General features: G+C 40.8%; 1 protein-coding gene across 7 annotated transcripts in view; it reads left to right on the top strand.

Annotated features, from left to right (window-relative positions):
• The window catches only part of CTNND2 (catenin delta 2), a 641,711-nt gene that overhangs the window by 353,999 nt on the left and 260,466 nt on the right, over positions 1-27,246 (top strand). For 6 of the 7 annotated variants that reach the window (XM_031503967.2, XM_031503965.2, XM_077785258.1 and 3 more), the window contains 2 exons: positions 291-463; positions 9,364-9,934. In XM_031503967.2, the coding sequence (XP_031359827.2) occupies positions 291-463; positions 9,364-9,934 (744 nt within the window). The remainder of the gene's footprint in view (positions 1-290; positions 464-9,363; positions 9,935-27,246) is intronic. The other variant, XM_031503970.2, reaches the window with a different exon arrangement.

The raw sequence follows: 27,246 nt of genomic DNA, 5'->3' as shown, positions 1-27,246 counted from the left end.
AAAGCAGGACTTCTCTACCAAATAGTATGGTTGGATTTGTTCAGGCATAGAATTGCTTCACCAGTGAAAACCATACATTTCTTGCAAAGAAAACAATGAGGTCTGTTGCTTGAACATGATGACTGAGTGGTAAGGAAACCAAGTAATGCATGCATTTTTATTGCTGAAAAGTCAAAATCTGAAAATCTGAAGCCAGATACATCTGATAATTTCAAAACTCACTTGACAGATAATACAGGTATACTCTTTCACTGAGGCTTTCTGACTGCTCTCAAATCCTGTCCCCACAGGGCCCAGCCTCCTCTCCCAGAGTGCACTCCAGCTCAGTCCCAAACCTGAAGGATCCTTCCAGTACTCAGCCAACTACCACAGCAACCAGACCCTCGCCCTGGGTGGAACAGCATCTGCCCAGCTCGCATCCCGCAGCAATCAGGCCAGAGGTGCCATCCAGAGCTACAACCAGGTATGTGTCCTAAGCAATCATGGTCTCTCACACCTGAAATTGTGTGGAGTAGCTCCCAGGAAAGAGCTGTTCAGTGCTTCCCACACCTGAATTTCTGCCTTTACTTTGTGTCTTGTTCAACACAGCTGCAGCAGGGTGGAGTTACCATCTTGATTTTTGTAAATTTCTGATGGGTTGACTTGCATAGTAATAAATAATCCTGATTAACAAGGAGATCTACATGCCAGATTAATATACTTGCTTGCATATATATTTTGGTAGTAGCATGTTCAAGCATTTAATTTTCAAAGCAAATTTCTGTGCCTGTGCTGATTAGGAGTCCATCCTAAAGTCTAGGACCTGCCAGCATTGCCACATTACTGAAAGTGGTAAGTGCCAGGAAAAAGAAACAAAGCCAGGCTGACATCAGATGTGAAACCTGCCTGGGATGCCATGCATCACATGGTGCTATGGCCTCATCTCAAGTGTAGGAAATACGTTTTTAACCACATATTGTAGGAAGTCGCCTCTACATTTGAAAGATTTTGAAAGATTGTCTCAGATATTCATGAGAACTTTGTAAAACCCTCTACCTGGCTAAAGCATCTCTCCTGGCTCTGACATGTAACCCTCTCACCTTCTGTACTTTTCACTGTGGTGTCAGAGCCTCTCAGTAGAAAGTTAAGCTTCAGTTTAGACACAAATTTCAAGACGTGTTCATGCCTCTGTACCTAAACAAAGTCAAACTGGGTTGTGTCGGTCAGCACAGGTTATTTTCTCTGTTTAGATGCTAAACATTCTAGCAAAGCAGATCATCTCAGTGTGATACCAGGACATTTTGAAGTTCAGGATTCTGTGGAAGAGAATTTCAAAGCCTTAAATTGCTAAGAGATTTCAAGTATTAGAGTCATTGCACAGTTTGTGAGATACTGAGAGACATACAATATTCTATTCTCTCAATTTTCTCAGCAAAGCTCCCTATTCTCTGAGACTGAAATAAAGCACAGTTAAATTAATTTTCAAATTTGGTAGGTATTTTTTTTCCTTTTCTTTTTAATAGACTCTTTTACACTGAAAAAGACTTCTAAGAACAGAGTCCAAATATTAACCTTTCACTGGCTATCAGTGAATCATGTCCCCAACTGCCACATCTGCATATCTTCTAAATGCCCTTAGACATGTGACTTGACAACTCTTTCAATTAAAAAAATTCTTCCCAATGTCCAAGCTGAACCTCACCTGGTGCAGTTTGAGGCCATTTCCTCTTGTCCTGTTGGTGGTTGCCTGGGAGAAGAGACCAACCTCCACCCAGCTACAGTCTCCTTTCTGGCAGTTGTAGAGAGCAATGAGGTCTCCCCTGAGCCTCTCTTTCTCCAGGCTACACAACCCCAGCTCCCTCAGCTGCTCCTCACAGGACTTGTGCTCCAGACTCTTCACCAGCTCTGCTGCCCTTCTCTGGACCTGCTCCTGCACCTCAAGGTCTTTCTTGCATTGAGAGATCCAAAACTGGACACATGATAAGAGATGCAGCCTCACCAGAGTTGAGTACAGGATGGCAATCACTGCTCTGGTCCTGCTGGCCACACTATTGCTGGTCTAGGCCAGGATGCCCTTGGCCACCTGGATACACTCCTAAATCATGTTCCGCCAGCTGTCAAACAGCCCCTCCATGTCCTTTTCCATTGGCAACTTTCCAGCCACTCTTTCCCCAGCCTGCAGAGCTGCATGAGGCTGTTGTGGCCAAAGTGCAGGGCCTGGCACTCCACCTTGTTGGACTTCATCCAGCTGGCCTTGGCCCATTGATCCTGCCTGATCCAGATCTCTCTGCAGAACCTGCCTAACCTCAAGCAGATTAACACTACCAGCCAGCTTGTTTTTTTCTGGAAACTCACTGAGGGTGCACTCCATCCCCTTGTCGAGGTCATTGATAAAGATATTAAACAGCACGGATCCCTGGGAAATTTTGCTTGTGGCAGGCCACTCACTTGATGCAACCTTTCACCACCATCCCCTAGGCCTGGTCACCCAGCCAGTATTGTACCTAGAGAAGAGTGCACCTAGCCATGCCGTCAACTACCACTTTCTCCAGGTGAATCTTGTGGAAAATAGCATCATCTGGAATTATGCTTTTTGAAAAGCAACATACCCTGGGAGTTAGCCTGAAAGACTGTGATACAGTCTTTAAAGAGGCTGGAAAAATAAAATCATAGAAATGGAGCAGGTTATAAAAGCAACAGAAACAAAAACAAAGTAGAAATGATAGGTGAAGGAGAAAAAAAACTTTTTTTTTTTTTTTTTTTAAAAGGCAGGAAGGAAAATCATGCAGATTTGTAAGGTTAGAAGTAGATATATTCTTAATATAAATTCTACTATACTCATCGACAGAAAAATATGAATATATGGGGGGGGGAAATTTAGTGATCTAGATTTACTTTTCATTGAAATTACACTGATCAGACATTGCTTAGATCTGAGAAGCTCTCATGAACCATCAACTTCAGCGAGAACTGGTTTCCTTCAGAAAGGTAATTAGTAAGTTAGAAAGGCAACATTTCCTAGCCTTTGTTTTTCTTGGTATGACAGGACAGAATATAGATTTTCTTTTTACTTTCCTCTACATTGTAGGATAGATATTCCCAAAGGAAAATAATTCAGAGAATTTAATCATTTTTTACGCCATGATGCTGCAAAGGATGCCTGACAACTTCAGATGAATTAAAGTATATTTTGAAAGTACTAACAAAATGCCATGTAAACTATTAATTAATACCATTAGAAGTATATAAAAGGGGTTTTAACAGAGGTAAACAGGAAGTGGAAACTCCAAAGTCAAAATTAAAAAATTCTGAATATGACCATTGCTGATCCCACAATTACAGAGAAAAGAAAAAGTCAATCCTAAGAATTGTTTTGGTATACCTATTATAATTAAAACAAGCCTCAGGAGCTGAAGCTTCTCAGATTGTGATAATTTCCTTTGGTATTTGTGTGCAAGAAATATAGCTATCTTTCAACATGAATTATAGTCCAAATGCTTGCAAAAAAAAATGTAAATAGTCCCAAGGCCAGCTGTGACAGCAAGAACAATTTGTGAAAATGCAATTGTATAAAAAAGAGAAACTAATTAGTCTTGGGACTTCCTGTATAGTGTTGCAAAGTGCAATCTAACATTTTTGTCAATTTGGTGGAGTTCATTATAGATCATAGAGTTTTTCCAGTGCTTTGCCTACTTTATAACACAGAACTTTTATCTTCTAAATACTATTGGGATAGGATTTCTTAGCAAAAACTGCTCCTCTGGCAGGGAATTACTCTGCTTCCTCACTAAAAACTGCTTTTCAAACTCAGTGTCCAACTTAGTGCAACCTTGAGAATGATCATCGTATCATGATATCAAAGGAGTATAAAGCATAGCATGTACTAAAAAGAGTGGTTTTTTGCATGCTCTGCCATGTGCTTGCAAGGGGACAGGAAAGGAAATTTACATTCTGGGTGAGGACATGTTTAGCTGTTGGTAATGTTGCAGTCTTTTCAGAGACTGTGGCAGCAACACAGGTAAAACCCTACTGTGTATTATCCTGTGCACCTGATGCTTTTGGACTGAATAGGTTGGCACAGAATTGGAAAACCTTAAAAACAAAAAAGTAAATGGAAATTAAAGGTGGTTAAAAAGTCTTGAAAACCCATTTTACAGTTAGTGTTCTAACTTGTCTCCTTTTTCCTATAAACAAGTTATAAGTTTGTAATTCATAAGACCACCACACCTCATTAGCAAATGAGTGCTAGAATGTGTTAAGTTTTTAAGCAGAAACTGTATACTGGCCACAAGGTAACAGGCTGCTTGATGACCTACCCAGACAAAAGTTAAAATAAAGGTTTCCTTTCTGGTAGGTATGGCCAATGACAACGGCCAGATTCCAAATATAAACATAAGAACTTTTTTTTTTTATAAAGGAAACAAGATGAAATCTTAAGATGGATTGGTCTTACTATGGCACTTGGAGAATACACTAGTAGATATTATGGCAGTGGAAATCTGCAATCCTGCTTTGATTCTACAATAGGTAATGACTGTAGCATTCACTGCTGCATCTCTGGATACAGCAGTATCCATCTTTGGATACTCTGAAAAGATCTCGCATAATTCTGTTTGTGGATGTAGAAGACTACAATTACCTAATTTCATCTATATGTGTGATCTTTGAGGGCAGGATCAGGTAGGCTGACAAATTTTCTTAAAAGTATTGGAATTTTGGAATGGAACAATGGAAAAACGTCAGGAGAAAGAGATGGAATAGGCCATATTTGAGGGATTAAGAGGTATAGTCGGGCATCTTTTATTGTAATAGAGCATATGAACATAGTTAGCATCTTCCTAGTCAGGTCAGGAACTTAGAAATTACATTAAAGCAGTCCTGCAGAAGAAAGGCCATTCTATAGGTCCTGGACAGACTGAAGGGTGCATTCCAAGACTAGAGAATGTTATGCAATTTCCATGCCTTCTTCTACCCTTTGTAAAAGTGTTGATTGAGGTGTTAGACCACAGCAGAGTGATGCCTTGAGTGAAGCCGTATAGAAGGTTCTTTGGGCTTACAGGAAAAAAAGTAGCCCTCAACAGACTGGCAAGTGTAGCAGTCTCTGAAAAAGCTCAGAACATCACTGAGACTGAAATGGAGCTGCACTCGTGGAATGTCTCTAGAAAACCCTAGTCAGGATGAATGAGTTTTCTGCCTAAAGCTACCAGCACACACCAATATTTAAAAGCCAAAGGTGCCTGGAGGGAGGTTTTCTACACAACTTGAAAAATCCTCCCTAAAATCAAGAGAAAGGCTCTCCTAATGGACCACAGTGTACTGTATTTGACTATGTTATTATTCATCAGATGTGACTTGTTTGAGATTCTAAAGGCAGAGAGATCCAGAGAACAAAATGAGCTGAAAACTGGTACTGGCATTTACTGCTAAACTAAAGTTCATCCAGACCTAAGATGAGCATGTAGACTTACTCAAACCTCTGGGAGCAATCTTCAAGAATCAATATACTGATTGATAATTAAAATCCGTCCCCAACGTTTCACTTAAAGTTGTCTAGCCATTTTGTATTTCCTTATCCATGAAAAATTTTCTGCAGAATAAATAAGTCAACACAGTTATTTGCCCCTCTCAATTCTACTGTATGGAACAGAAATTTTATATTGCAGTCTTTTATTTACTCTTTCTTGGTTAAAGTTCCAATTTAAACTATCAATTGGATTGTAAAAAACCAACTAACCAAACAAACAAAAACCCCCCAAAACAACCAAACAACAACATCAAAAAAATCCCCATACAATAACAAGCAAACAAACAAACAAACAAAAAAAATAAAAAAAACCCAACCCCCAAAAAACTAATTTCCTGGAATTTAGGGCATTAAATGCTTGAATGAACAGGCAAACAAGAGTTAGACTGTTCTCTAGTCTCCTATAACCTAACTGTATATCCCCAATAATTTTCTGTATGAAGTGCTAAGGATACTGTTTGGAATCAGTAGAAAGTTATCTTAGCAACATTAAATGGGAAAGAAAATATTTTTATAGCTGTGTTAATGTTCTCATGTTTTTTTCACACATTCCTGTTTCTAAAAAGGATATACCAGAATCCATATATTGAATCCAAATAAGCAAGGCTACTTTTCATTGGGATGCCAGGGAAATTAAATCCCAGTCTCTTGGAATAGACATTCATAGGGCTGTAGTAAGAAAGTCCTTGATTTTTATTCACATCTATGAAATAGGATGATGATAGAGAATATAATTACTGAGATGCAAATTTACTCTTAGTTTATTTGCTTAAACACAGTTTTGTTATCAGGTTGACAAAAAATAATGGATAAATGGAAAAAAATAAGGGGAAAATACCATTATATTTTATTCTTCTGTATGAAATATGTCACATTGCAGGGTGAACAATGACATGTCTTTATGTCTGTCTTAAGCCACAGACAGGGAGAAACACAATGAAAAACCACAATTTGTCTCTGAAGAGATGTCTGGAGAATGTTACTGCACACTTGGCCCTTTGAAAAAACCTAAGAACCTCACGGTACATTTAAGACAGGTCTGAGCTTAGTCACATCCTAGAAAATATTGCATGCTAGTGTTGTCATTGCAATCTGTTCATCCATAAGTTCTCTCCTTCACACAGAGCAAATTCTTAGCTTTTTAGGAAGTGCTATATACTGCATTTTTAATTAAGCATTTAATTATTGTGTCCCACCACTACACCTTGTTCCTGATCACAAGTCATCATGAAATGGGATTTTTGAGGTTTTTTTGAATTAGTGCTTGCAGAATGCCCCCAGCTTTATAGAGATTTATTAGGAATATGGGATAATACTGGTTTACTTTAAATTAATTACTCTAAATCCTTGACACATTAAGCAGTGTAGAAGTAGATTACAAAAAGAAATTTTGTATACATGATGACAGTGCTTGCCTAAAACCCTGAGAATCAGCAGCAAACTCTTAAAGTTACCAGTGCATTACCAGTGCACTGAAGAAGTAACTGGTGCACTGGTAATATTGCAGAAGACTGTATTTTGGAACACTGTTTATTACAATTATTATTATTATTATTATTATTATTATTATTATGCTACTTAACAGTCCAAAAAGTAAAATTTATTAACAAATATCAATTGATAATGTAGCTAGTTTGAATTACATTGTGTTAAGTGCAAAATTTGTTCTGTCCATGCTGTCTTAAATCATGCCAACCTGTTTTTGTTTAATGAAAGTTGTTACCATATAGTCTAAACCTGGAAAATGAAAACTGTACTCCTGTCAAATACATTATTGGACAGTCAGCTGAAGATTAGCCCTTCTTTCCACTTTAAAGCATATACGGTAAGTAGCTCAGCGTGAAAGTAGCTTTTAAAAGTGCACTGATGTTCCCACAGTTATCCTTCCTGGTTTTTCTTAGGAGCCTTTCAAATGAGCAACTTGAGCTTGTTGACCATTTTTGAGACTGTCAGTGCTTGTACTTGAAGCTGTGGTGTTTGTTACTTGCTGCTGCAATTCGAACAGTCCAGCTCAAAAGAGAGCAGCTACTTCCAGCTGTGAGCACACCTGGCAGTCACCATACAGAGCACCTGGAGTGGAACAGTTTACATTTCATTTATGTGTAAAGCCATTGCTCTGTGAGGTGCAAAACCACAAAGCCAGGAATGTTTGGGTCTGGCAGTGCTTTCTTAAGAAGCCTGAACAATGTCAGTGCTGGTAGCTTCTTCCATGCTACTAACAACTGGGAGCAAAGCTCCAGGAAGAGCTTCTCCAAAACTTTGTTTCTTGCCTCTGTCTAGGAAAGTATATAGTCTTCCTGCAGACACAAAGCATTTAAGATGAAGGGCAGGATCCAAAACTAAAAAAAAGACAAACATTTCCAGTGGGCGAACATAGGAAGAAGTACAGGTTTCTGATATTTTGAATCTTGTTTATTTTCTGCTTCAATTAGTTATATCGTCCTCAGCTCCTGACCAAATCCTTTTTTGAATATCCTTGTGCAAATAAATCAAATTTATTACCAGGAACATGGTTCTTTTGCCCACTAGTTTTTTTTGTAGGATACTACTGGAAAACCACATTGCTATTCGATTTGTAACAATGTCTACTGTTGGCATTCACAACACCTCTTTGAATTGAGTCACAAAATTCATTATTCACATTTTAAAGCTTCTTCTGGATAAGAAAATCAGTAGCTGACAGGCGTATGCCTGTGTTTGGGCAAAGCATCAGTCAGACCGATTCAAACTATGCTGTCAACTCCGAGGATCCAGAGTACTTTCTGAGGTTTCAAGTGAATCCCCTGCCTAACCAGAAAGAAAATAGTATCTGAATCCAACAGTGCATCTTCCAACAGAGCGCTGAGCTCTCACTCACTGTGGGGTGCAGTTATGAGAGGCTTTTAACGTTACCAGACTCACAGATGATCTCTTGAGACTAAGATCCCCGATTAAAAAAAAAAAAAAGAGGAGCCGCCTGTGTGTGAGGGCGAGCTCCATCCTCTGCGGCTTCAGAAGCGGCTCAGGCACAGAACCGAAATATCTCATAGGCAGCATCTCCCAAGGATTTTCTCTCGCTCCCTCTTCCCAGTCCCTCTCATTTACTGGTCTTAGAGGGAACTCAGCGCTGCCTTACCCGCGGCTAGCGGGTCGGTGCAGGGAGGTCTGTCCCTCCTTCTCTGTGCAGATTCCCCGCTGGATGCGGCCCAGGGAAGCGCCCGGTCCCGGCAGCTCCTCCCGTACCCCCCGCCCCTTCGTGCCGCGTAACTGAGTCCGAGGCGGCCGCTGGCAGTGCTGCCAGGGGCTCGGCGTGCCGCGGCCCGGGCCGCCCCTCCCTGCGCCCCGTCACTCAGCTCGGGACCGCGATGGGCGGCGGCTCCTGGAGCGGTGCCTCTCGTCGTAGGAACACAGATTGCTGGAAACCCAGGAAAGTTACTCGATTAAAGGCTTTTCCGAGGCTTCGGCCGCTGTTCTCTGATGTGTGCAGAATAAAGGGGCGCGGGTGTATTTATCTGTGTATATGTACATACATATGTACACACAGTATTTGAGCGAGTCTATAGCCTGCCTGGTTTAGGGGTTGGCAGGCGAGCGCGTTGCGGAAGCGGCGCCCCGGAGCGCTGTGCCCCACGGCCGGGCGCCGGCTTCGGCCGTCGGGAGGAGTTTCGACGCCTCTCGGCCCGAACCGGCGGCTGTTTTTCCCCTGAAAGGCCGGGACTGCTTTAGCAGATTGCCAACTCCCGTAATCCCGCGGGCGCCGGATGCCTGGTCCGAGGTCAGTTAGGGGGATGCGTGCGGCCGGAGGGCCCGCACGGCCCCGCGCAGGGCCGGGGGAGCCGGGCGCCCGCCGCCGCTGACGCCTCTGCCTTTCCTTCCCGCAGCAGGGCCCGGGGGGCCGCGGCGCCCACCCGGGCGGCCCGGAGCCGCCGCCGCAGCCGCCCGCCGCCCCGCAGCCGCGGGAGCCCTTCGCGCCCAGCCACGGCAGCGCCTTCCACCTGCCCGAGCCCCAGCACGCCGCCGCGCTCTACTACGCCAGCTCCACGCTGCCGGCGCAGCGGGTGAGCTCGCCGCTGCCCGCCCAGCCCGGCGGCTCCCCCACCAAGCTGCCGCGGGCCGGCTCCGCCGCCGAGGGCGCCGCCTACGCCACCGCGCAGCGCCTCTCCTCCCCGAAGCAGTCCCCCAGCCGCCTGGCCAAGTCCTACAGCACCAGCTCGCCCATCAACATCGTCGTCTCCTCGGCGGGACTGTCGCCGTCCCCCATCCGAGTGACCTCCCCGCCCACCGTCCAGTCTAACATTTCCTCCTCTCCTATCCACCAGTTAAGCTCCACCATCGGCACTTACGCCACCCTGTCGCCTACCAAGCGGCTTGTTCACGCTGCCGATCAGTACAGCAAGCACTCCCAGGAGCTGTACGCCACCGCCACCCTGCAGAGGCCCGGCTCCCTCGCAGGTAAGACCGCGGCCGGCAGCGCCTCGGGTCCGCGGCGGGGGACGGGGCTGCGCGGTGCCGCCGCGCCCGCGGAGGGAGGCGGCGAAGGGCGAGGGACGGCCAGAGGTGGGCGGCAGGGCCGCCGGTCGGGGACAAGAGGGAAGGAGTGGGGGGCGTTTGGCAGAAGACGGCACTTGGGAGAATTGCGGGTGGGGTGCATCCCGAGTCGTGCCCGGAGATGCTGCCTGCCGCTGCTCCAGCAATGTACCTGAGTTCTCCCGACTCGTCCCGCCCTCCCGGCGCCGGGCAGGTGTGCGAGCTGCCGGGGTGCGGGGCTCGCCGCGCTCCCCGCTGTGACCCGCGATGCGGGTGGGGGTTTGTTACTATGGCGAATCTCTTCTCTGCCGCCATCAGAACCTCTGAGCCTTTTGCAGGGAATCGCTCTTCCCCGGATTTACAGGCGGCTCAGGCGTACTTGACAAGTTTGGGGTTACTTAGCAAGAACGCCTAGTGTACCAAGTCGTGCCGAGTAAGAGGCAGCGGTGATTTGGCTCCGAGTGCTCTTTGGGGAACAGGCTGTTACAGCTGATTTAATGTCTCTGTAAGTGCAGACTTTGAGTAGATCCAAGAAGTGAGATACTGGTGCGCTGTTCTCTAAATCATCTCTTTGCTAAACTGAGCATCCTTCAGGGGTGGGTTTTTTGTGTTCTCAAAATTTTCTGTTTCATTGCTATAGTAACAGCTGCTATGCTCATATGTTCTCTTGTGTGACATAAATAGATTTGAAGATAAATACGATCCATAAAGAAGTTAGGCTGATTTTATCAGTCAGGTACACAAGTCTCTTACTGAAGTGAAAACCTCACCCCCCTTTCTCCTCTCACCCACCTCCCCTCCCCCACTCCAGCTGTTGTCAGCATCCTATATAATTCCTGTGTGTCTAAACACACAGATGGAATTAACTAATAATAAAATGCAGTTTTGACCTATCTCCTTGTAATAAGTATTTGCTGGATTTTTTCCCTATTTAAAGGGCAGGGATTTAAAAACTTTATATCTTTGTATATATATATATAACACCACATTTTAATTTCTGGATGAGTAAAGTGACAGTATCATTAAATTAAGGTGAAATTCAAGATCTTGGTATGTTTATATTAAACCTATTGTCAAATACTGAGTCTCGCAATACAAAGCGGTTTATTTACAATTTATATTAATACAACTTCCTGCTGTAGTCCAGCACACTTTTGGCTACAAGTACTAAATACTACCTTTGTACAGTGGAAATTTAGAATTGCCACAGACTTTGTGTTTTAGGAGTTTTCTAACTTCATTATATAGCAAGAGTTTGAGTCTAAGGAGGCATGGGTGGAACTGTCAGCGTCAAGGGAACGGAGAAAAAAATAGATTTTAAACTTACATACCTGTGGCTATGAGCTATTAGTATTTACCTTATTTTTCTTACCTTTATTCTAGGATAAAAGTCTTTGCTTTGGAAGTTTCTAACAGGCACAGTACTTTTTCCAGTTTATGGACTGTTAGCATTGACATTTGTGTTGTATTAGGGGTTTGGTTTTGGTTTGGTGGTTTGTTTTTTTTTAAGACGGCATCTCTATAGCACTGCAGCATCAAATCTATGATGATAGTTTAGCCCAAAACGTTTTTTTTATTTAGGGATTAAGGTGCAGCATAATAATTCTGAAGTCCTACAGAAGCTGTTTGTCCTAAGCTAGACCTTAAGGCTCTTTTGGCCTTCTTGACCAATAATGCTTTTATAGACATTCCTAATAGAATTTTCTACTTTGTTTTGAATAAAAGTTAAGGAACTGACATTAATTTTCTTGGATTACTTTTAAATAAAAGCTTTTGATAAGACTTCTGCATCTTGCATAGCCTGCATATGTTTAAAGCCTGCTGGAGGGCGTTGCCTGATTTACTGATTTATGACTTTGGTGAAAGAAAAAGCCTATAGGTGATACATGCATTTCAGAAATGGCTGTTGTATTTTTGTTTGGATTTTCCTATGGGAGGGAAGTAGTGATTGACCATTTGAGTTTGCTGTTGAGTTTGTAAAAATTGATAAAACAATGCTAACTTTGCCATGTGCTGTGCTGATCAGAACAAACATAACAATCTACCAGGTCACTCATCCCTTAGGGATTTGATTTTAAGATATGTCTTATTTTATAACAAATGGAAAATCGTGTAACTTGAGTAAGTATTAGATGTCAGACTTGGAGAGAGAAAGTGTTGTTACTTCAAAGACTCAGTGTAAGCAACAGTGTGTTAGTAAATACCCTTTTTTTTTCCCCACAGTGCTGACATGCCTTTCAAGTGGTCCTTGAAAGGAGCTCTGTCACATGATCCATTCTTTTGCAAAGGTTTCCTGTTGTGTGCTCCTACCCCTTATTTTCCACTGCCATTCTTATGCATGTTCCCCGTGGCCTCACTGCCATCCCAGAGTTACACATTTGCTAGCAGTGTTAAGTGCCTGACTAATCTTCTAGACTTTCACTGGATTCATTGTAGCTAAGGGACTACTCAGAGGCTTAAAATTAGCATATGCTTTAGAGTTAGCCAGGATCAGATGTTACAGATACTACTAAGGCAATCTTAATTTTTTCCTTTTTTTCTGTATTTTTGCTCAGAATAGGTTTGGAATTTCAGCTCTAAGTATATTGTATTTTTGTAGGAGTTTTTCAGTCATTGTGTTAGAAATCAAACCCACTGAGAAGCAGAGCAAGCAATTGTATTTTGAAAAGCTAATGTTCAATAACATCCAAAACTTCTTGTTCAAAACATCCAAAGATGCGTTGAACTTTTTTGGGGTTTTTGAGAGAGAGAGAGAGAGGAGGAGGAGGAATGGAGAACAGTTGTCACATTGCACTGATTGATGGCTTGCCTGCTGTGATTAATGTGAAGTTGCATTGGTATGTATGTGTCATCACAGGGATGATGTTATACTAAGTAATCTTTTTATATCCGGCAATAAAAAATAACTATTTGTAGTAATTACTAGAAACACAAATAATGCATTTGTTTTAATTATTTTTGCATTATACTAGAAATTTGTCCTGGAGCTATCTAGTTCATGAATACTACTGGGTTTCAGTGTGCTGAACAAGCCAAACTGGATCAGTGCCAGACTTAGATATTTAAAAGTGAACACATTCAGATAAGATCCATTAAAAAAAAAAAAATTCAAGTAAAAAGTTACATGGATGACCCAAAACATAATCTGTGTGAGACTTAACTGAAGATACGGCATTATTTATATTAATTTCCTACAAATTTGATTATGAAACAACTTGAAATTTTAAAAATGGCAATTCTTAGACTTCATCCTGAATTTCAAATGAGACATCCAACAGTGTGCAATGACTCAGTTTTAACCGAGTAACCTTAGAAACATCTTCAGAAATGGCTTTTAGTCTAGTTATATTTGAGCTGCTGCCACTGCCAAGTGTGTGTGTGTATGGGTGTGTGTGTACATGTGTATATAGTGGCTCTGGTGAGTGTACATTTGCTGTGTTTATTCTTAGTCTAGCTGCTTCATTGCTATGATCTGCAATTACTGTTTTAGAAGTAGTTTCTGCTCTGCAGTGCTCCAAAGAATATCCAACCGTCTGTTTAAGCAGCAATCCAAATCCAGAAAGCACAGTTTGTAAATACCTTCTTGCATTTTCCACACCTGGACTGAGCTTTGGAGTGCTGCTGGGAGCCAAACTCACCAAAGCAGCCCATTTTGCCTGCAAGGAGTGTATAGGACAGCAAGCAGCAGAAACATGGGAAAACTCTTTTAGGAGGCAGGTCATGGCACACGTGCCCACTCTGCATGCTCTTCTGAAGCATCTCCTGGTGGGCAGAATCAGACAGTACTAGAGGAGTACTGAGTTTATTTAAGAGCAAAGGGAAAGGAGGCAGTCAAAGTGTGTTGTTCGGTGGTTTGTGCCTGAGGTTATGTGGCTGGGAGCAGCTTCAATGTTACAAAGGCACTCCTGCCTCTACATAGGGTTTAGGAAAGACTAGGGACATGTAAAGCAATAGAAAGTAGTTTTATGCATTACCTTTTATTGCAGAAAACTCAAAGGATAATAATCCTGCTTGAAGACCACACCATGTTTCATAAGCTGTACTAAAAGGTTAAGTTTAATAAATGAATGTTGGTGTGAATCACTTGATGTAATGTTAGATGGAAAGATTACACAGCTCTCTTTCATGTAGTGGTGACACATTCCACTGAAACAAGTGCTGCAGCATTCCTCTAGACAGCCCTGCTCCTACCAGTGTTGAAAACTTCAGTGCTCAGCCTGGTGTTTACAATCAACTTTCAAGTAAAATCAAAATGGAAAAGAATTTTTCCTTTCTGAGTAGGACTGTTTGTATGCAAGTGTAGTACTAACATAAAAATAACATGAGTTTATAAAAATGTGGCATGGGTTAATACAAAAAATATGCTTTCCACTCCTTATTGAGCAAAGAGTTCTAAATTTATCAGAGTCTTAATTGGCTCCTTCTGCTCCTTCGTATGCTTTGCCTCGCTCATCTCTCTCTTTGCTGAGGATTTTCCTTTACCCTTTCTCCTTCTGTAAGCTTTTCGCTGTATATGACATGTTGAACCTTGGTTTCCTGTTGGGGCTTATGGCAGGACTTCTGTTTGATGGTGAGTGTTGACATGTTAAAGCATGTCAGTGTGCAATTATAGGGGAACAGAACAGCTTAAGCAACTTGGTATGGGATAACTGATGTACATTACTACTAGCATGGATTGATGTTTCCTTTCGATTGCATGAAGGTACTGGATCGTCTATATATCAGTAGTTCATTGCCATCTTTAAAAAATTATCTTGTTAAGTGTTAGAGGTCTCCAGTAAATCACACTGTACTTATTTTTGTGCTAGAAGAGCTGCATTACTGTTAATTTACAGCCAAAGTGAATCTAAATCACCCCAGAATTGAAAGTTCCCTGTACATTTAAATCCCCACCTGAGACACAGGGCTGAGCTAATAACATAGTCTAGGTGTGATATGACATTGTATTTTTTTGGGTAGGCAAGGAAGAAAAAAAATTAGATTTTTTTTTTTTTTTTTCTTTAAGATAAGCTCTTGGACCATCTATATGATTTATCTTAACAGAAAGGACACTCAGTCATTTCCCATAACTATTCTGTATTTTTAAAGAATCCTGTGAGTATCTCTTTTATAGGGAGAACCAAATTGCTTCATTAATTTAAACCAAAGTAGTTTTCCATAGAATTTATAAGGTTTTTTTTTTTCCTTTGTTATTATTAGCTAGAAAATTCGTTTATCTACTGCCAGAGCCTTTACACATGAGAACACTGTTAATGCTCTTTTGTTCTGGGACAGGCACTGCAGTCTTAGGGGATTTTTCTTCTCCTTTTACTCTTGTTTGTTTTGAGACTCTTTCTTTCAGATAAGAAAATGAAGTGGATGATTTTGAGTAATATCCAGCAATATTTCAGATATTAATCAGAACATGGAATTTGGTGTCTTTCTGATACAAAATTACTTGTTTCCACATTGCAGCCTGGAGGTTAGATATGCTGGTGTTGCTTTGGAGTTGGTAAAAATATACAATTCAATGTTCACTTTGCTTTTATTTGTCATTTATTCTACCTATTTCTCTAGCAACAGTTATGTTTCTAATTGTTACAACTGAAACCTTTACAATGATGCTTAATTCCAGTTTGGAAAAGGTATATCCACAATAGACAGTATACAGCAAGAAAGCAGAAGGAATAAGGTGGATGACTTTGAAATATGTTCATAATGCCGTGATTTTTGCTCCTGTATCTTTCAGATTTAGATCACATTAAATTAATTTGTTAGTAGGGGAGGAATAATTGACAAGAGCCAAATACAGAAGCCCCATATGCAACTTGGAGCTAATGAACTTGATGTTGGCTCCCAGGGTGAGCAAACACAATAAATATGTCTAAACTTGGGTCCTGTTCTTTCACTGGTCACCACCTTTCCCTTTGCTTCCCATTCTTGATAAGGGACATTATTTGGCTGATCCTTCCAATGATCTTTCAGAGGGATGGTAAATCAAATAATATTGCAGACTAACAAGCTTTCTGGGCAAAGAGCACCAATCTGCAGTACTGCTGAAAATGGGTTCAACTTATATAAAGCTGCAAGTATTTTAACCAAATGATTGGAAAACTGTATGGCAGTGGCTGTTTCTGGGATTTTTGATGAATGTAACATCAGACATGCTTCTAGAGACTACTGAGGCCTGTGCTGTTGCTTGGTTACCACAAATGTGGTTTCTGGCCTCTGGTCCTGAACTTTAGCAGTGTACCCAAGAAGGCCAGGATTCAAATTTAAGCGTGCAAATCACTAAAAGAAATTTCTTAAGCATCAGAGCAGAATTTGAAATGTCTCTGCTTACATACCTGCTGAGCAGGAGGACAAGAAGGAGGTGAAGTTGACAAAAAGCTAACAGAGAAGAGTCTCAGTCCCTAGCAGAAGGATGGTTAAACAAAGAAGCTGGAATTTGCCTATTTTTATTGGCTACTGAAATCCAATGGAATGTATGAAGTCAAAGAGCAGTGTTTTGGGAACCTGACTTTATGGAACTTAGGTTAGAGCAATGGAAATACATTAACCAGTGTTGGCACTACAGTTCATATGCTTGTCTTGCTTATATTGATCTGTGTTCTTTTAGTATGACATTATAGGAAGATAATAGGGCCTCATAAACAATTATACATCCAAACTTTTGGGTCTTAAGGGTGTGCTAGTGAAGCTAAGTCTCATCCTTGCCTATTACAACCCATTTTTGCCTTCAGGTCTCAGTGGTGACCTCAGATACCTCTTGTCCTCTTCAGTTGCCAGGTGCGTGATTTTGTGCTGTAGGTCTTCAGCCTCAAACTCACTCCTTGAGAGCAGAGGAGAATGCTGTTGCATGGGATTGGGAGTATAAGCAAAGGCAAGGTCCCCTTCTATTAAATTTCTGATACTCAGTCTTATGTGGCATCAGTGAAAAGATTTATTTCTGCTGTAGGGTCTAAAATGGGATGAATGTTTGTCTTTCTTGTGCACTGGGCAAAGAAGACACATGTGAAACCTGCAGCTTCCTAAGTCTCAAACCCTGTTGCAAGGCCAAGTAACCTGGAATTGTTTGTTGCAAAAGTATTGATAAAAAATTACAGATATCTGATGTTCATCATGGTTTTTCGGTATTTAAGGGATGTGAGAACAAGCCCTTTGTTTTTACTGTGGTGGAAAACATCATCCTTTCTAGTTGCTGTGGCACAGAAACTGTTAGGAGTAGATGCTGAGATTTAGAAAGTCAGTATGCAGGTCATCAATAAAGTAAGCATTCATTTGTTGGCATATCTAATGGCTTTGTGTTTGCTGTGTGCACACACTCTCTTCAAAGCAGTGGAGGTGCCTCTGATCAAGAGTAATTAATCATGGCAGAAAGAAGGTGGCGAATAGGCAGTTATGGAAGGCCCCTTATTTAAGGCCAAAGCTTGGTTGGAGAGGTTGCCCATGTCTGCCTGTGCCATATGCAGAATGCTCATGGGTGAAACATGTTACTTGTCAGTGGTAACAGCTGCCAGAAGCTACACTGGGCCAAAAATGCTCTATAAGCAATCATGGGAGATAAATGAGGCAATTTTTCAGTAATCACGGGGTCAAATTTGAAGATCACATAGATGTGGACCCAGAACAGAATACCTTTTGGTTTTATAAAAGTGATATTGGAGAGGAAAGAGAGATATTTTCTAATGATAATGAATTCATGGAGCTGTACATTATCTTAAGTGGTTAGAAGCAAAAGTCACAATTCAATATGCTGAAATGAAAAGGACCAAGGGATGACTAGTCTTACAATTATAAGGCATAGCATATGAAACTGCCAGTTGGATCACAGGGATTTTTAATAAGTACATCAAGTTGCAACTTACAGTGTGTTAGTGAAGAAGTGTCCCTGCCTGTCATGGTTTGACACCGGCACAATGCCAGTGCCCCCATGAAAATGTAATCTCTCAATTGAATGCTGTGAAATGGAATCGAGAACAGAGCAAAGCAGGACCAAGCTTAATAACAGGAAAAAACTTTATTAAGCTACTACTATAAAAGAAAGAAAGGAAGGAAAAAAAACCCACACACAGATATCAAAATGAAAACCTTGCAAAGCATTCCTCCTCCCACCACCCAACTCCAACAAACCACAGTGAGACACAACCTGGACCCCAATCAGGTTTCCACCCTCCAAACAATTGATACTCAGTCCATCGAGGGAACAGAGTCTCTCCTGTGCCACAGACCCGCCAAGAAAACACAGCTCCACATCCTGTGTTTCCATGTCACACATGGCACCGCCCGGAGAAAAAGTTTGCCATGGTGACCCTCTCCTTTCCATGCACAGTGCTCTCACCACCAATGCATGGATGGACAGACTGCTTTTAGGATTTTTCATTTCAAGGATGTCCTGCCAAGAGGGGAGAAAACAACAGTTCAGTCTTTCATTTTTTGGGACCACAGTCCCCCCCCCCTGGGGCCAAGGGTCCAAGAACAGAGATCTTCTCCTCCTCTGAGGACAGGGCACACCACCACAAACCCCCTAATTTTCCTCTGTTCACTCCACTTCTGTCTTTTCCCAGCTGAAGCAGGTCTCTTGACTTTGCTCTGGCATCCTCCCAAAACACAGTCTCTCTTGGAGGAGAAGATTGGTTCAGTTTGTGGCCAACAAAAAGCCACTCCTTGTCCCCCTCCCATCTAGAATTCCTCCTTCTAACATCCCAGGGTCCAAGGTGTCCTTCTTCCTCTCTTTCAAACCAAGGAGGGGGAAAAAAAATTCACAAAGCTTTCATTTCTTAAGGAAGGGTTAAAAGTCTGGACTCCTCGGATGGCTCGATGACCAGACTCTAGCTCCAACGCACTGGGCACCTTGCAGCCCCCCACTACTCCTCCTTCCCCGTCGTGAATTGCTGATAAAACTGCCGCTGTCTCTTTCTCTCTCCCTCTCAGGAGAGAAACTCTGGGGGGGGGGGGGGGGGAACGGAGACATCCCAGATTTCTCCACCCTTCCATCTGCAGGGGCCAGCCCGGTTCCAGTCCCCTCCACCCTTGGGCCTACCTCAGTCAGGCCATGGGGCTTCCCCTCCCCACCCAGCCACGGCTGGGCAGGGGAGGCTGCACTGCGCGCTGACCGGAACCAAAGAGAGCGAGTTCTCCTGGGAATTCTGCTTTTAACCCCTCTGTGTTCTCAGAGGCGTGTCCACCTTCAATTGGTCAACATCCAAATTGACCTCTTCCGTCTGGAAAAAATTCTTTTTCCATGTCAAACCATGACACTGCCCATGACAGGGGTTGAAACTAATCTTTAAAGTCCCTTCCAACCCAAACCATTCTACAATGCTCTAATAGGAAAGTGCTATATTAGTTTGAATAGAAGTGGATTGAAATCTCATGCAATCCTCCCTTTACTGAGGAAATTTTTGCATATGGTTTGGCAGTGTATGTCTATGTCTTGCCTTATGGCCCCTTAACCTTTCAGTCCAATCCAGGTGCAAAGCATCCCTTTTGTCAGCTATCCAGCTGTGCTGCTCTCAGGCAGTAAAAGCTTTTGATCATCCAGCTAAAGCTGTCCCTGGGTTTAAAGAGTGTTGCCTGGGAGGAAAGTAAGGGTGGAGAAGGAGCTGTGACCCTCTGATACTAGGGTAGATTTCCTGTCACTGGAGAGCAAAATGACACCTCTCCATGGGGTCTTTCCCTACCCCACTACTTTCCTGAGCATCCTGGTTCAGTGGGAATGCAGTCATGTTTACATTTGATCACCAAAAGGTGTAGTGAGCTCTTCAAAGTCCTGGGAGCATGGTCTGTAAAAGGAGGGTGAGATGGACTCTTTCAGATAGTTGTGGGGGAAAAGATGGTGGAAGGGGACAAAATGACATCCCTCTGTATTGGGGCTAATATACTGTGGAGAAAGGGAGGACTGAGTGAAAGAAAAATTACAGACCTGCTAATCACAGTGCTCTTTGGACATTACAACATCAACCGATAAAAAGGAAAATAGAAGACATTAAGGTAGTAAATGGTTAATGGGATAATTTGTAACAGGAGTTCTCCAAAAACAGATTGTGCTGGAATGACCTGCTTACTGACCTTTTCTTAGATGATACTTGATGTCTTTCTATTTCCTGTCAGGGCTTTGAGTGTGGATTTTCTGTAGTGCCACTTGGGAAATGTTTAGTTAAGCTAGAGAAGATGGATATTCTTCCAAGAGTGTAGCTGGGCAGGGACCTGGGTAAAGGAACATTTTCAGTTTGTTATTTTGAAGATTGAAGTAATGGAAAGGAAGGGTACTCCTAATAAAGTTCCACAGGGAGAACTCTTGTCTACTTGAAAAATACTTTTTCATTTTATTATCTTGGCATAAAATCACAAAATAAAACAAGGAAACTTCTTGATATTGGAATATTAGGAGGCATTTTCTGAAGAGAGGAAGATAAATCCTGTGTAGAAAGATGGAAGTTGGAAATATGGAAGGGAAAGAACTGAATTGGAGCTGAGGTAGTAATACACTTAATAGGTAGTTACATGTTTGGCATCTTTGGCTGAAGAGTAGGAAAATACCTATGTGACCTGGTTGAGTACAACATATCTCAGCCACCTGTATTAGGAACATAATAGAATATTTCACGGCCTCACATAACAAGCAAAATTGGGAGCATTACACAGGGTTAGGACTTCATCCAGTGAACTGCACACAGCTATGACCCTCTGTAGGCAAGAGACACTTTCTAGCCTTCATTTCTTCTGAACTGTCCTGCATGGATTATCAAGAAATAAAGAAGGTTGTTGTACACAGACCTGACTTAACATGTTTCCTCCATTTCTTAACAGAGAAGAGGCTGCTAGATTACATAGCTTCTCACAGTAAATAGAGATTATTTGCTAAGAGTGTTGAATCCTGGTAAGACTAATTAATTTGATGGAGTCACTTTATTTGAAAAAAAGACATGATTAGTTGAGTCCCTGCAGCTTGTAGGATAGTTCATCTCTGCCCATGGTGAGGGGTGTTTGAAACGAGATGATTTTTAAAGTTCCTTCCAACCCAAGTCTTTCTATATTTCTATAATTCATCTGACCAAGGAGGGAGTGAGAGCTAAAGGTATCTTCTGAGTGGCTTTTTACCATCAGCCTTTGATTTTAGGGCTTTAACTAACTATCCATGATGTGTTTGACTGGAGCATCTTTGTCACTAGTGCTTCTCCATTTTCCCTCAAAAGATTTGAACCCAATAGCCCTAGTGAATACAGTGACCCCCCGAGCCATGATTGCACTTTGTCTGGTCTCTGACCAAACTTCAAAGTTTTCAAGGTTTATTCATTGAAATTTTGCATTTCTTTCTGTCTGAAGTTGTAGTTCCTGTGTTGCTCATGTCATCCTTGTCTGTGTTGCATCTTGAGATGCCTTTGGCAAGAATCAGCTAATGCTGAACATAACTGAGCATCTCCTCCAAAGTGATCTAGTTTGTGTTCTACTATACTTAAGATCTTATCTTGTGAATCCAGAATTAACTGTTTTAGCTGAAAAACCTTTTTTATCTGAAGTTTATCAAGGTTGGATTGCATGTCACTGCTTTTTTCAGTCAGCAGTAGATTTTGGACCACTTTTGTAAAATCAGGCAAAACTTGATGCACATGTCTTCAGCCAGCCATATGGCCATGGACGTGTTGGCTTCACAGGCAGGGCAACCATTTGACATGCAAATAGTGTCAATTTGCATTTATGAATAACCAGTAACTAATGGTGTGACATTTCAGAATGCTTCAAGTGCTTGTCACCTTTGGACTACATGAATCGCCTTCTTCTAATTGAAATTACTGTTAAAGCCGTTCTTGAAGCTGAACACTCCCAGTAGTTTATTGTAAACTGCTGTGAACACATTTCTTACATTTTGTATCTTAGATCTGCTTTCCTTTTGCCAGTGACCTTCTTTCACCATTTGTCACCTGCAGCATTTGTCATGGCCGTTTCATTTTATCATGGACTCTCTGCTGGAGTGACAGCACTCTTTCAGCCTAAGGTCCTTTTCTGGCCATGCTTTTCAGCAGTAATCTGAGTTTGTGAGGTTAATTGCAAAGTCTGTTTTGCTGTGGTTTTTTTTCTTTTTTTCTCTGATCTCTTTTTTCCTTTTTTTTTTTTTTCCCTTATAATAAGTTACTGCTAAAATAAATCTGTAGCTGTCCATTTCCTCCTTTGCTTGTTGCTTATTGTGGAAGGTTTTACTTATGGTATTTTTCTCAGTCTTTGGAAGTTGGATACTAAATGCATGCTATTGAGTGATTTTTACATTAGTAAGAATAATGAAATAAAAGAGAACTTTATTTTATGGGATGCAATGATTATGTCAGCATAAATTTTAAGTCCTTGAGCTACTCGTGTTTTGGTGTTAACAGTATTCCTTTTCTTTGTCTTTACATTCAGCATTTCTTTTATTTAGAGCATCCCTATTAGAATTGCTTCAAATTATAATGTCTTTAGTAATAGATTATTTTAAATTTTTTAGCAGAAGTCTCAATAGGTACATAATAGAAACAACCTAAAACCATCTTGAATAATGGTACAATAATCTTTTGAGCATAATTCTAAAAGTGGGTAATTGTTGGTCTAAACTTCTTTACAGGCATAAATAAATTCTTTAGTTAGATTGTATTCAAATTGATTATGTAAACATTTAAATAAAATGTCCATGTTTAACTCTCATATTTTAAATGCAATGAGTCTCAAATGGATAGTGAAAACTTGATGAGTAATAGAGTATTCACAGAATATCCAGTGATAACTTCCCTTACTTGAATTTGGAATTGAGAAAAAGATCAATATAATAAACACCATTTTTTTCTCCTGGAACATCACATACCTCATGTCTTGGTGTGAAGTCTAGAAACCACGGACTTCAAGTAAGTATTCACTGAGGAGAAAGCCTCTGTGAGGAGAAAGTGTTTAACATTCTATCAAAGATGACCGTACATGAAAGGACAAATACTACCAATACTTTTCTCTATTCTCTTACTAAAAGGCAAGTTTGAATATACAAAGAGTTACAGATAAAATTTCCAAAAGTTAGTATTGTTCAGACCTCTAATAATGTGTAATCTTCTTGTAAGAGGAATTAAAAAAGATAAGTTGCCAACACTTTTCTGTGAGCAAACTCCAGATGCAGTGTCTGAAATTTCAGCTGTGTCTGCCAGAAACTGGAGCACAGGTTTTCAAAACGAGAATATTCACAGTAAGTTAACTGTAACTTTTTAAAAGGTGCATGTGTGATCAATGTGTGATCATGTTTGCCTTTTCCCTGTTAGCAGGAAAACGACCCAACCTCTTGGACCGGTGAACTTCTAGGAAGGACATTACAATTAGATAAAGAATTCAGGTTGCCCAGCAAAAGCCAGTTGAGGAATACTGTAGTTGGGTAGACTTGACACTTCATTACCCATTTGAGTTTTGTTTTCTCTTGTTACATTTTCCAGAGTGTTGCACAGTGACTGTTTTTTTTGTTTTTTTTTTTTTTTTGTTTGGGAGCCACTGTTCCAAAAAGCACCTTCCTTAAAAAATTCTCTAAAAATCTTGAGAATTTCACTTCGAGTTGGATTTAAACTCTAGATATTCTTTCTGTTCCCTGTGCAGGGAGGAGTTGATGTGGAAAGGTTTTCCCCTTCCCCCTGCACCAGAGCTGCTGTGAGAACTTGCTCCATTTAAGGTTGACTGAGCTGATGCTTGGTTTGGGGGAAGGTTTCAGAATTGCTGGGGTTTTTAGCTGCTGTGCTTTTCCACAGTGTTAAACATGATCAGAAAGCTAAATTTTCACCAGCAAGCATTAGTGCAATAGTGCCTGATTTGTTTTGCTGGAGGCAGCAGTGCTTCTTAGCAAACCACTCATGATGCTGGAAGTGGTCTCTAGCCCTCCAAAGATTTTTGGGGTTTTGGATGTTTAGCCTATACTGCTGCTTAATCAGCAGAAATTGGATCTCCAAGTATACTTAAGTACAGCTTTGTGAAAGAAGGAAGACACAGCCTTTGGGAATTAAGGATGCACTGTTACTTCCCTTTGGTTTGCAGTTCTTGTCATTGAAGCATTCACTGTGAGGCTTCACAGTCTATCCCATGGAGGGTTTTTTTTTCTGGATATTTGCTTTTGGGGCATGTCTCATCAAAGTACACCAGTATTTAATTCCTTTGCTTGGTGAGTTGAATGCATTGCCACAGCCCCTGCATCAGCCTAGAGCCCATGGTGCAACACAAACTATTAGAGTTAGAATTTGAAATAATATTTTTTTAATCTTTTCTAAGATCAAGATAAGCAAAACTTCAAAGATCTCTGCTGCTACAAAGGCCTAATACTTTTTTCAATTGTCATGTAGCTGTGGTGATCTATCCAAAGAGCTTCTGCAGAGCTGCTTGGCCGTGTTGCTTAGTAACATCATCCTATTGCTCAGCACTCAGCCCTCACTCAAAGTGGGTAGCAAGCAGAAAAGTTAGGAACAGTGATTTGTATAACCATATAGCAGCATCTGTTCCCATTTGTGCATGGGACTTCTTTCCCCTTTTCTTGTAAAATTGGCAGGGCTGAGGGGCATGGAGGAGGCAGAACTTAAGAGAGGAGAGTGAAAAAAAACCAAACACAAAGTAACACCCAGTATGATCATTTGCTGAATGGTTTGAAAAAAAAAAAAATCTTTTACTTCCTTCCCAGCTGAAGGCAAATTGTTGATGTATAGTGGTAGTTGCTTTGGAGCAGTTTCTGTTTTTAGTTTTTTCTTCATTGACAGTACCCTAGATGAGAAATGAAATAGGAATTATCTCCCTAAACTTGTCTGTCACATTTAATCTGCTATTTCTTCCTGGCTACATTTGCCTCTTATATCTTTTCTCCCAGTCAAACCTTTCTTTTCCACTAGCAATTTATTTTTGATAAAATGTTGTAAGCAGGTGAGTGCTTTTCAACAGAATGAGGGCAGTAGCAGAAAGAAGAAAATGCTTGGGATGAGGTACAAATTTATAGTGTTGTCCTTCCGTTTTCTGTATATTCTTAGAATAATTGTAACTGATACAATACTTTACGGTGAAATTAGTTTGCATGGCTAAAATCACAGACTATTTAAAGATATTTCTACCTTTAGTTTTCTTTTAAACATTCTGAGAGGTATAATGGATGCCAATATTTGGTTAAAACCATATTAACTTAATATTTGGTTAGTTTAAATGGGATAAATGTGAGTACTCTTATAAGACACAATAAACTTTTTTGAATGATCTTTAAATTTTATTTGGGGCCTGTTTATTACACTTATAAAAGTGTAATCCCTTTTTTCCTCCTTCCCTTCTCTATTTTTAGCACTAATGTGAAAACTGCTGGCTTTAGTCCAGATGTTGATTTTGTGGTGTCCCTTAAGCAGCCAAAGCCAATCTGTTTTGAGGAGACTTTTCTAAGATACTTAATCTGGTTAATGGACAAATTATGTCTGGGAAGTTCCACAGTGTGAGCTGAACGTGACAGTATCCTGACGGTGACACTGCTAATAGGTTTGACAGTGCAGTTAGAGTTTGCAAGGAACTCTGCAGACCAAGCATCATATTGCACTTCAGCATTTTAAGGAGAAAACCAGAGGAAAAACAATCTAAGATACTGACAGGTGAGGCAAGGCTGTTCTTTTAGTTCTGGGGACTTGAATATCGAGGCAGATTTTTTGTTTGGTGGTGAGCTTCTGTAGTGTGGGCTGAGGATGCCAAAGTAGTATATCTGTGGGGTTTTTTTCAGGCATCCAGAGTTTGATATCAGTTGAAAGATGTCATGTGTAATTAGTCAATTCACTGAGGGCATTATTTCTTCCTGTATCTGTACAAATAGTTCTGAATCAGAGAGAGAATGATGTAGTGAGAATGGAAAAAGTGTAAAAACAAAAATAAGTTTTAATTCAGAGCTTTCATTAGTTAATCTTCCATTCTAGTATTTTGGGACTGAAAAAATTGATACATTTGTGTGTGTAGTAAAATCTAAACAGGTGAGAATCCTGTGTTTTAAAAATCCCTAAACTCAGTTAAAAAGAATTCACTGGGGACCATCCTGGTTCTAGTGACTGCAGATTTTGGTGTGCTAGGGGCCCAAGCTGATGTACAAAGGTATGCATTAGCTGGAACTGCCATATGGCCTGTCATGTCTTACTGGTTAATTTAACCATCTGTCATGTCTTAACAATTTGTATTCACTTTCAGTAGTCAGGTTAAAAGGGTATTCTTCTCTTTGGTACTTCTCTTTTGGTAATTTTCATCATAGATTGCTGTTACATTTCCCTTATCTGAGTTCTATTAGGTTTATTTATAGTCATATTATTTGTAGATCATACTTTCCTTTTCCCATGTTATGATTAGAAGATGCATACACTCAGGCAGGCATTTTGGAGATGTTTCTGCTTAAATTTCTGGCACAAAACAAAGTCAGTATCAAAACTTGAGCTGTGAATGTTTGACTCCACTTCTCCTCCTGTTCACTTCTAATTCTGCACTTATGTTCACATCAATTTCTTTACTATGTAAATTAAAATAGGTTAGTGTCTGTAAAACAGGTTTCATAACATATGAGTTCAGAGTGAAAATCTCACTGTTCATATGCTTTCTCACATGTTGCGTTTTCAGAATTGCAGTGAAGCTATGACCTGATCTACTGTATATATATATATTTATTTACTAAGTAGCATTATTATTATGCTACTATTTATTTCATAGTAGCATTTCAGGACAAGCATCTAAGAGAAACATATATCAAAAAGGGTTTTCAGCCATGATGTGCTGTTTAAATTAAAAAGTTCTTTCAGTCCTCTGAAAATCATGCAACATGTCAAAGCCACAAAATTCCTATGATTCTTTTTCAGATTCTGTGCCTGAAAGCTCTTACCTCAATGATGGGCTTATTGCAATTTTGGGGTTGCTTGTTGTTTGATGTTTTGGGTTTTTTTAAACTTGTAGTGTAAGCCATATTGTCATTATATTTAAAATTAAGATTCATGCAGCCAGCTGTGGATCTTTAATCTTCCTTGTCAAAAAGATGCATCTTCTAAGTACAAAGTGTTGTAGTGTGTTCAGTCTGATTTTGGTACTTAGATGCTCAAGTAGCCAGAGGTCTGCTGTGTGTTGAAAGGTGTGGGGTTGCAACAAAGTTTAATTAATTAAGTTGTTAACATGTAACTGATAAGGGGTAATACAACGGTTGTTGATCTTCAGCTCGTGTGTCACTAATGGTGTTCCTCCATCATATACATAAGGCAATTGTTTAACAGGAGTCTTGA

The sequence above is a fragment of the Lonchura striata genome, chromosome 1, assembly GCF_046129695.1.
Source record: "Lonchura striata isolate bLonStr1 chromosome 1, bLonStr1.mat, whole genome shotgun sequence".
Lineage (NCBI taxonomy): Eukaryota > Metazoa > Chordata > Aves > Passeriformes > Estrildidae > Lonchura > Lonchura striata.
Note: the sequence above shows the minus strand (reverse complement) of the source record. Positions and strands in the feature narration are given on the sequence as shown.